General features: G+C 44.0%; 1 protein-coding gene across 4 annotated transcripts in view; it reads left to right on the plus strand.

The window, feature by feature from the left end:
• Positions 1-11,723, plus strand: part of LOC116397212 (seizure protein 6 homolog) — a 249,613-nt gene that overhangs the window by 219,770 nt on the left and 18,120 nt on the right. For all 4 annotated transcript variants that reach the window (XM_031872444.1, XM_031872441.1, XM_031872443.1 and 1 more), the window contains 3 exons: positions 146-312; positions 9,087-9,281; positions 10,931-11,069. In XM_031872444.1, the coding sequence (XP_031728304.1) occupies positions 146-312; positions 9,087-9,281; positions 10,931-11,069 (501 nt within the window). The remainder of the gene's footprint in view (positions 1-145; positions 313-9,086; positions 9,282-10,930; positions 11,070-11,723) is intronic.

Raw genomic sequence — 11,723 nt, forward strand, 5'->3', positions numbered from 1 at the left:
TATATATATGTATGTGTATATATATGTATGTATATATATGTATGTGTATATATATGTATGTATGTGTATGTATGTATGTACACACACCACTTCAATGACGCTGGTGATGTAGATGCCAAATGATTCCTTGTTCCCTTTCTTCTAGGTTGCTGATCAAAAACGGTAACATCATAGATGCAGCTGCCCTGTATGATTCCTATGAGGTGGAGTATCTTCCCAATGAAGGTCTACTCAGCACGTCCAGGCATCTCTTCACCGAGCTCACTACAGACGCTACAGGCACATCCACTGGCATTGCCATCAGGTACCAAGGTAAACACCAGAGCTATGGATACTTCAAGTATAGCACGTTTTGACATGGCGTTTGTCATGCTAGCGCTAGGGGTGTCACGGATCACAAACCTCACGGTTCGGTTCGGATCACGGTTCAGGAGTCACGGTTCGGATCATTTTTCGGATCAACAAAGAAAAGGGGAGGAGACAAATGTAACTTTGCTTTCCATTTATTAATTAAAGAACTTCAAGAACACTTAAAGCAAAGAACTTCAAGATGTCCAATTTGAAACAAAATGAAATAAATAAATAAAAATAATATATTCAAGAATTCTGTTAAGTTTAAGTGCAACATGAGGTATGTTGATATCCTCGTCCTTTGATCAATATTGAAAGAAAGAAACAGCCAGTGAGCTAGCTTCCACTGTTTACACTGAACTGAACTGCCCGGCAACAACTTGGGTCTATGTTTACTTCCTGTCAGGTTATGTCATTCAAATACACTGAAACAATGTTTACCATTACTGTGACATTATTTTCAAAAAGATGAGAATATCTCCATTGTCTGGGGAGAGGGTAGACCTTTCTGTGACGACTGGAATATTATTGGGCCTGTCTAGCTTCCACTCTGATAGTTCTGTCAGCACCTGCACCAGGTGTGTGTCTGTGTGACTCACAGACGGGGGCGTGTCTACAGCACCGGACTATGAATCACTCCGCCGTGGTGAAAGCAGTCTCTACAGTCTTTTCCTTTTCATAGAGGTCTGGAACAAGCTTCATGCTGAAGTGGGTGCATGAGTGGATTTCGTAGCGTGGCTCAAGCATTTTAACCAGATTTACAATTCTTTTGTTTTCTACAACTGAGTGTCCCCCTTCGCTGACAGACCGGATGTTGTCTCTTCATATGTGTGGACATGCCGATGTATTGCCGTTATTGTGTCTCTCTCTTTAAATAACGCCTACATACCGTAACGGTTTTGTCCACCACCCTCATCCGTCATTATAGGTTACAGGGAAGACAAAATGCTCCCAAACTTGCGACTTAAATGACGTCGCGGCTTCTGACGTTCCTCCGCTCGCCATGACATTCGCCTTTAAATGCTTTTAACCTGCTCCGTTCAAGTGAACACACTACTGCTTTATATCTGTTCACTGACACTCTGCATTGATATTGGGGGACTTGTTACTTGAAAAGGAACAGCAGCAGTAAAACTGTATTACACACTATGATGATTAAAGAGTAAAAAAAAAAGAAAAAAAATACTCGATTGATCCACGGTTCACGAGTGATCCGAACCGTGAGGGGTGATCCGAACCGTGAGGGGTGATCCGCTAGCGCCATGTCAAAAATTGGAGAAACATGTAGAAATTGGAGAAACATGTAGAAAACATGGCAGCAAACCTCATCAGAAAGCATTCATGATAAAAACACAAAGGCACTGTATATAATATACCGTATATATTAATGAGCTCTCACTTCATTAATTGTTTCAGGCTAAGAACATGACATCAGGAAGAAACTTTGGCCTGCTTCTCAGGCAAGGCAAGTTTATTCCATCCATCCATTTTCCTCCGCCTATCCGGGGTCGGGTCTCGGTGGCAGCTGGCCAAGCAGGCTGACCCAGACCTCCCTCTCACTGCAACATGTTCCAGCTCATTTTGGGGGATCCCGAGGCGTTCCCAGGCCAGCTTGGAGATTTAATCTCTCCAGCGTGTTCTGGGTCTTCCCCGGGGTCTCTTCCCAGTTGGACGTGCCTGGAAAACCTCCAGTGGGAGGCGTCCAGGAGGCATCCTAATTAGATGCCCGAACCACCTCAGCTGACTCCTTTCGACGCGAAGGAGTAGCGGCTCGACTCCAAGCTCCCTCCTGATGACTGAGCTCCTTACCCTATCTCTAAGGCTGAGCCCGGCCACCCTACGGAGGAAACTCATTTCGGCCGCTTGTAGCCGCGACCTTGTCCTTTCGGTCACGACCCAGAGTTCGTGACCATAGGTGAGGGTAGGAACGTAGACCGAGTGGTAAATTGAGAGCTTTGCCTTCCGGCTCAGCTTCCTCGTCACCAAGACGGTCCGGTGCAGCGCCTGCCTTACTGCTGCAGCCGCACCGATCCGCCTGTCGATCTCCCGCTCCATCTTACCCTCACTCGTGAACAAGACCCCGAGATACTTGAACTCCTTCGCTTGAGGTAGGCACTCCATCCCCACCTCGAGGGAGCAATCCACCGGTTTCCGGCAGAGAACCATGGCCTCAGATTTGGAGGTGCTAACTCTCATCCCCGCCGCTTCACACTCGGCTGCAAACCGCCCCAGTGAATGCTGGAGGTCATGATCCGAGGAGGCTAACAGGACCACATCATCTGTAAACAGCAGCGAGGCGATCCCTAGACCCCCGAACCTGACGTTCTCCGCCCCCAGGCTGCGCCTAGATATTCTGTCCATGAAAGTCACGAACAGGACCGGTGACAAAGGGCAGCCCTGGCGGAGGCCAACACCCACCGGGAACATGTCTGACTTATTGCCGAGAATGTAGACACAGCTCCTACTGCAGTCGTACAGAGACTGGATCGCCCATTGTAACGGATCCGGCACCCCATACTCCCGCAGCACCCCCCACAAGAACCCCCGAGGGACCTGGTCGTAAGCCTTCTCCAAGTCCACAAAGCACATGTAGACTGGTTGGGCAAACTCCCAGAACCCCTCCAGTAGTCTTGCGAGGGTAAAGAGCTGGTCCACTGTTCCACGACGGGACGGAATCCGCACTGCTCCTCTTGGATCTGAAGTTCGACAAGCGGTCGGAGCCTCCTTTTCAGCACCCTGGCATAAGCCTTCCCCGGGAGGCGGAGTAGTGTGATACCCCGGTAATTCGAGCACACTCTCCGGTCCCCCTTTTTGAAGATGGGAACCACCACCCCGGTCTGCCATACTATGGGCACTGATCCCAACCCCCATGCAACATTGAAGAGGCGTGTCAGCCAGGACAGCCCAACTATGTCCAGCGCTTTCAGCATCTCAGGGCGGATCTCATCCACCCCCGGCGCCTTGCCACCAAGGAGCTTTTTAACTACCTCAGCGACCTCTGCCAGGGATATGGTTGAGCCTCCCCCATGGTCCTCAGGCGCTGCCTCCTCTGCAGAGGACATGTTGGTCGGGTTTAGGAGTTCCTCAAATTGCTCTTTCCACCGCCCGACGATGTCCCCCGTCCGGGTTAGCAGTTCCCCTCCCCCTGCTGAGAATAGCCTGGGGTAAGCCCTGCTTTCCCTTCCTGAGCCGTCGGATGGTTTGCCAGAACCTCCTTGAGGCCAACCGAAAGTCCTTCTCCATGGCCTCCCCGAACTGCTCCCATGCCCGAGTTTTAGCATTCATGACCACCGCAGCTGCAGCCCTGCTGGTACCTGTCAGCTGCTTCAGGAGACCCCTGGGCCAACCAGGCCTTGAAGGTCTCCTTCTTCAGTTTGACGGCTTCCCTCACCTCCGGTGTCCACCACCGGGTTCTCGGGTTGCCGCCACCGATGACCTTCCGGCCACAGCTCCTAGCGGCCGCGTCCACAATAGAGGCTTTGAACATGGTTCATTCGGATTCCGTGTCCCCAACCTCCCTTGGGATGTGTGAGAAGTTCTTCCGGAGGTGGGAGTTAAAGACCTCCCGGACAGGGTCCTCCGCCAGACGTTCCCAGTTCACCCTCACTACACGTTTGGGCTTGTCCGGTCTTTCCAACCGGTTCCCCTGCCATCTGATCCAACTCACCACCAGGTGGTGATCAGTTGACAGCTCTGCTCCTCTCTTCACCAGAGTGTCCAAGACATACGGCCGCAAATCAAATGATACGATTACAAAGTCGATCATTGATGTCCGGCCTAAGGTGTTCTGGTACCAGGTACACTTATGAGCCACCTTATGTTCGAACATGGTGTTCGTTATGGTCAAACCATGGCAAGCACAGAAGTTCAATAACGAAACACCATTCGGGTTCAAATCGGGCAAGCCGTTCCTCCCAATCACCCCCCGCCAGGTTTCTCCGTCATTGCCCACGTGACCGTTGAAGTCCCCTAGGAGAACTATGGAGTCGGTAGGCGGCGCCCTTTCCAGGACCCCTCCCACCGACTCCAAGAAGGCCAGATACTCCGAACTGCTGTTTGGTGCATAAGCACAAACTACAGTCAGAGCCTTGCTCCCCGCAACCCGTAGGCGCATGGAGGAGACCCTCTCGTTCTCCGGGGAGAACTCCAACACAGCGGCGCTCAGCCGGGGGCTCGTGAGTATCCCCACTCCCACTCGGCGCCTCTCACCCTCGGCAACTCCGGAAACCCTACCAGGGGCTAATGCCCCGGACAACATAGCTCCCAGGATCACTGAGCCACTCAAACTCCTCCACCACGTTAAGGTGGCGATTCGCGGAGGAGGCAAGTTTATTTGTATAGCACATTTCAACAACAAGGTAATTCAAAGTGCTTCACATAAAACCATTATCAAAACATAAGGTAAAAGAAAAGGAGATTTAAAAACGATTAAGAACATTCATTGAAACAATAAAAAGCAGTAAGAAATAAAATACAGTGGTAAAATGCAGAAAATTGATTAATATATTAATTGAATCTGGTTCAATTAAAGGCAGCAGCAAACAGAAAAGTCTTCAATCTTGATTTAAAGGAGCTGAGGATCTTAGCAGACCTGCAGCTTTCTGGGACTCTGTCCCAGATATGTGGAGCAGAACAACTGAACGCTGCTTCTCCATGTTTAGTTCTGACTCTGGGAACAGAAAGTAGACCAGTCCCAGACAACCTAAGGGGTCGGGATGGTTCATAAGGTAGCAGCAGTGTGAATGGCAGGAGATGCTGACTGGTGAATGGAGGTTAAGAGTTCCAAGTAATCAAGGGCGATGCAGCCACCAAAAGAAGTGTTGGATGGACTGTAGGAAAGCAGTGAAAAGCTTCAAACAGAAAAAAAAACAATTTGGTGGGGGGGATACAAGGACGGGAAGAGAACTGCTTTTAGAGGTTTGGCAGCTTTCTAAAAGGTAGGAGCTCTTCTGTCATAGTCTCACTGACAAGGTGTTAAAAATTATTCTTATTTACAACAAAACTGCATTGTCAGTTGCCTGAGGGAATATTTTCTCCCAGATAACACTGGTCTTTGACACAGACGAAGTCTTTGTAAGGAGTACACGATAGGTCGGTCATGATCAACACAGGACTTTCACTTTGGAGACCACCGTTTGTTTCCCATGAAGCCAAATCTTGAGGTTTTATGAAACATAAAACATCAGTCGTATTTCCTTAACATAACCAAGTACTTTTGTTTTCTTTCTGTTTACAATGTTAACCACGTGTCGATACATAATTGAGAATGCAGTTTAGTTGTATTTAGTATTTAATTTTGGAGGAGACAGAGTTGGTTTAACCATACAAAATTGAGTCTGCCCAAGGTCATGATTGAACCTCCAATCATGACCTTGTGTTTTATTTAGTAGTTTCCTATCAACTGTCATATGTTGTTCAGATTGTAAAGACCTCTGAAGCAGAATTGTGATATTGGGCTATACAAATAAAATAAAAGTGAGTAATCATGAGTCTCTTTCTAAAGAGAAGTCCTGAACAGAATATTGATGCTGAAGTGTGCATTGGATTTCACTGCTCATTAACATTTACATTATCACATACTGATAATTTCAAAACTGTGTGAAGTCTTCTTCGGATAGATAGTTCTGCATCAGGTCGGAGGCAGGCATATTAGTCCTATGACTTAAAAACTATTAAGACCATTCTACAAAGATGAGTACATGTAAACAGAAAATAGGTTAACATATTAAATGACACTAGAGACGTTTAACGTCGGTCAGTTTCAGTGATCCATCACTGTGAATGAGTCAATTGAAATTGAACTTAGATTGATGTTATCAGGTCACATTATTTAACACACGTTACAGATTAGTTTGTGAGCAGAGATGTGACGGAAGGAATTGTCTTATTTCCGCTTTCTACCTTCATCTTTTGTGATGTGTATGCTGATTCCACTGTGAAAATAGAGAGCACATTTAATAGAGGATTCTAAAAATACAGGACCCGTCATTAACAGTCATATATAATGAAGAATATTTACATGCTGGTAGGAACATCAGCCTCAGGGGAACCATAATGTTTGAACTCAATTTCACAACAATCCATCAAATAGTTGTCAACGTATTTCAATGAAAAACAAAAAAATTCTCTGGAGACCATGAATGTCTGTACTACATTGCAATTACAAATGGATGGGTGGATTGTCAAGGTGGGGCAAAAAGGCAACAGGGAATGGACCTAAAAGCAGATAGACATAGATAGCAGAAGGATGATCAACAGTGATTTTAATAAAGACATTTCAGAAAAAAAAAAACTAAAACTTACCAACAGGTGAGTCCAAAAATTAGTAACTCAAAATCCAACAGGCAAAACAGGACCAGGTCATGTGCACGAGGGATATCAACTGGATCATAGTAGACGAACCAACAACCAGAAGACAAAAGACAGGACTATAAATACACAATAAACTAATCAGACAACAAGACACAGGTGGGCAGACACGAGGGCAGTCTGAAAGCTAATTGGTGGAAGAAACACAAGGGAACAGAGCCAAGGTGACGAGACTAATCCAACACAAGTGATCCACAGAAAAAAGGAGGGGAAACCACAAACACAGGTAGTCAAACTACCACAGGACACAAGAGGCAGGGGATTTCAAAATAGAACAGGAAACAAGCTAAATCAAAACCAAAATCGTGACATGGATGGATGGAATGATCTCCTCAACGGACTTTAAATAAGTGCAGGAGAGAAAAAAACACACTTTTGTCAGAGCAAAAGCCCCATTTCATAAATACTCTCTAGATAACCAAAGAACATTTTTTACTTTCATTGCCGCCTTAGATGCAGCTTTTGCAATAAACACATTATTGGGTTCATTTAAACACATCCATAGTGAAAAGTACCTCACTTTAAGTATTTTGTCTTTTGTATCTGTTGCTTTTGTAGCCATTTAATTGAGGCTCTCAGTATATTCCTCCCAGTAAATCTTAAACTCCTTCATACGTTTTGCTTCTCTATGCTTGAGAATAAAAGAATCAAGGACAGTCTTTCGGTTACACAATATTAACATCCACCGTCTACCAGCCTAACCTTATACATTAGAATCAATATGATATATTTTACAGTAAGTTTCATCTAATGGTTAAGGTGAGAAATCACTTAGCTTCACTTATCTTTTGCCCTCACATTTGTCTCAGCACTCACCATCAGATCGGCAACACTCTTCATGTCCACAATGGAAATAAGATCAGCGTAATCTTCTTAGGCCTCTCCTTCACTGCCCCAAATGGGATTAGGCCCAAAGGGAGAAACATACCTCATTATGGACATTAACAGGACATAATGCTGTTCAGCCAGTCTCTTAACAGATTTGATGGTTCCACCTTTATCCTGACAAACTATTCCGACCCCGATGAACAGCTCTCCTCCTTCATGAGCATTCATTCAGCTGTTTCTAACTGCCTGTGCCTCTTCTGGGGAGACTGTGGCTCAGTGGTAAAGCAGGGTCGTCCTTCAATCAGAAGATCGTCTGTTTGATCCCTGGCTTCACTAGTCCATGTCGATGTGTCCTTGAGCAAAACACTCAACCCCGAATTGCTCCTGCAGGCTGTTCCTGCGGTGTATGAATTGGTATGAATGGTTAGTTAGTCTTGATGGGCAGTGGGTGTGAATGGATGATTGGTTAGTTAGTCCTGATGGGCAGTGGGTGTGAATGGGTGAATGATGACATGTATAGTGTTAAAGCGCTTTGAGTGGATGGAAGACCAGAAAAGCGCAATAGAAGTACAGTCTAATTACCATTCTTCTTTATACATTCTCCTCAAAATAATGTATCCAGTCAGAACTATTTGCAAGTGGATGAAATTCATAAATTCATCTTAATGTTTATTCATGGCATTTAGTCCTATACAGATTTATTATTAGTCACATTACTATTATTATTACCGATACCATGACTGTTTTTATTATCATTATCATTCTACTATATCCACCGCTGCTGTTATTATTAGTAGTCGTAATTTTTCTAACATTATTCTGCTTACTACTCTCATTTGATGAATCATTTATGTCACATACATAGAATGTGTTGTAACTCTGTTATGTTGTTAATTCTGTACACATGACATCTATCGCACTTCTGTCCATCCTGATAGAGGGATCCCTCCTCTGTTACTCTCTTTGGGGTTTCTTCCTTTTTTCCTCCCTGTTAAAGGGTTTATTTTTTCCTGTTCCGATGTGAGGGTCCTGGGACAGGATGTCGCATGTGTACAGATTGTAAAGCCCTCTGAGGCAAATTTGTGATTTGTGATTTTGGGCTATACAAAATACAATGAATTTAATTCTAAAATGTAGCTACTGTTTCCTGGACACAATGTGGGATAATGCTCCTCAACATGTCTACAAAAATGTATCAAATTTAGGTTACTTAATTGGTGCGACTACAATTCTAGCAATGCTAACATCGGCAAGCTAATATCTAGAGCTGATGGCATTATTATCAATTCTGCAGGCATTATTATCAATTCTGCAGGCATTAGCCTAAAGTTCATCCTCTGGGAACCATAAATGTTGTAACCAGATTTTGTATCAATCCATGTAGTATTGACACCTTGAATATTTGTACCAAATTGCATGGCAACACCCTAATGTGTCAACTTTAGTAACTTCAAGGTTGAATTTGAAGCCCAAAATTAACCAAACTGACTTCTTTGTGAAATCTCCTTTCCGCTACTGAAAATGTCTTTGTACCACAGCTTTTGCAGCAGGCCACTGCTACGAACCCTTCGTGAAGTATGGTAACCTGACCAGTAGCGACATCACTTGGGCAGTGGGAGCTGTGGTGGAGTTTGCCTGTGACCCTGGCTATACCCTGGAACAGGGATCTGTCACTATTGAATGCGTGGACCCCAACAATCCCCAGTGGAACGAGACCGAGCCTGCCTGCAGAGGTCTGTATGTCTGTGTATTGTTGAAATACATCCTGTTTCAAATTATTTACATTATTATTTTATTTTAGGCAATAAGCTTACATGATTTACTTAAAATGAGAGACATGGGTACTGTTGTTGCCTCCAATGGATGTTTGTCTGTAAACACACAAGATTACAGTATAATGTAATTAGATTAGATGGGACCCAAGAAAAACGTATGCTGTCTTTTGATTATTAGTCAGTCAACAAACATCCAAGAAATTACTTTATTGAAATGCAATAGCAACACCCAATATTTAGCAAAATAACAAAATGTTCACTCCTCAGAGTTTTAGTACAACATATTTCATACTAGGGCTGTCAGAATCGGCAAAAATTACGTTCAAATATTTCCTCCATAAAAACAACCATTTGAATATCTATTGTTGTGCATTTGTGCATGAGACCATGTCCTAATTGAGTTTGGCGTGAGCAACGTCAGTTACAAATTCTCTTTGCCTTGTTTTCTATTAGAATATCCTAACCAGCAGCAAGCAACGCAGCGCTGCAAAGCACTGCGCAGTGCGACATGGTGCGGCGTTTTCAGATGAGTGTTTGTCAGACGGCCTGTTTCTATATATTCCTACCGTTTTCTTTGAAAGATCCACAATGAGCAAGAAACTGCTGATTGTTAAAGTTGAAATAAGGCAACATGATTCCACAGACATACGTGAAATAACCATGTCAATAGCCTATTACATGATGGCTGCACATAATGTGTAAAATGTGCCGCGATATTTGATGGCTTGCATTAGGCAACAATTAGGTTTTGGAAAAACATCATACTTTTGCTTAAAATAAGTACGTAAAATATGTAAACAAGTCACAAACATCACTAACGTAACTTCACAATAACTCACCAACACTTTGCAGCACAAACACGGGTCTCCTGGTTGAAAGTCCTGGAAAGTGCTGTGTTTGTTTGCCCTATCCACTTCCCCTCCCTCTCAACACTGTTTATAACTGACTCTGAACTTTGCATATTCACGTCCACCCGATTGACCTTCTACGTAATGCGCCGTTAAGAGGTCATGGTCATTGTGAGTAATTATTTTATAGTCCTGTTATCTGGTCGTCTGTGCACTTTATTTTATATTTCACTTTATTTTATATTTTACTGTAAATTTGAATATGGTTCTACTTTTTGCACTGTGTTGATTGTTGTTTAATGTTATGCACCACCCGTCATGTCAAATTCCTTGTATGTGCAACATACAAGGAATAATAAATGGTTCTGGTGCAATAAATGGTTCTGGTTCTGATTCTGAGATCAGACTGAACGAGGAGTCTTATTACGATACCTTCTCATTTCACTACAAAAACCTTTATATAACGTGACAGCTGGCTGGAGGGAAAGTTTCCTACTTGTTTCCTACTTCCAATTGTATTTCAGCATAACTATATGCTAGGCTGATTGTGTTTCGACATTTAAGATTTGTTTCTTCCTTTTATTAAATTAAAATCAAAACTGAAGTATTGAATTATTGAAAATATATTGTTTTGGCATTAAACTAATTGCATCCATGATTTCTGACCACCAGCCCTTTTGCAGTATGTGTGCTGATTCAATAATCTGTACCCTCAGCATTGCCTGTCTTAATGTCCATGGTTGTGTGTGTATCTTCCAGCTGTGTGTAGTGGCGAGATCACAGACTCAGCTGGAGTGGTGCTGTCTCCTAACTGGCCTGAAGCCTACGATAAAGGCCAGGACTGTATCTGGGGAATCCACGTTGAGGAGGACAAGAGGATCATGGTGGACATTCAAGTGTAGGTATCCGCCTTCCAAATGTGCAGTTTGATCCGCCTCCTCACCCTTTACCCTTTGATACGCATGAAACCATGTTACTACAAACCTCCTCCTTGGCCTCTTTGAATCAAAATCATCACTCAACCCACATCATCTCATGTGCTGTGTACACTAGTCCTCGACTTCTAACATGCAGTTTGAAGATTACAAAGAATTGCCAACCACTGGTCACACGCATTAAAAACACAACGCGCTGCTAATGAAAGAGCGCTCGGCTTGTGAATGAGATGTGTAAGTGCCACACAGACAAAGGTTAATTAGGTGCAGCAGAGAAAACAAATTATATCACACACACACACACACACACACACACACACACACACACACACACACACACACACTCCTGTAGTGGCTGCTGTGTGGGAGTAGAGGGGTGCAAGTGTAGAGCATGGGAGTGTGTGTTTCCTGTGATTGTGATGTTGAGGTGAAGACAGAACAACACACCGCCGTGTCAGAGCCTGATAAGTCAGTCAGCCGTTGAAAATCATTTGCCATTTTCAAGCAAATTAAGGAGGGCTTATTTGCTTAGGTTGCATCTTCAGCTCTGTGTCTTTTCTCTTTGTCTCATCTCTCTCTCTCTCTCTCTCTCTCTCTCTCTCTCTCTCTCTCTCTCT

This window comes from Anarrhichthys ocellatus, unplaced genomic scaffold (genome assembly GCF_004355925.1).
Source record: "Anarrhichthys ocellatus isolate YVR2014 unplaced genomic scaffold, GSC_Weel_1.0 scaffold64, whole genome shotgun sequence".
Classification (NCBI taxonomy): Eukaryota; Metazoa; Chordata; class Actinopteri; order Perciformes; family Anarhichadidae; genus Anarrhichthys; species Anarrhichthys ocellatus.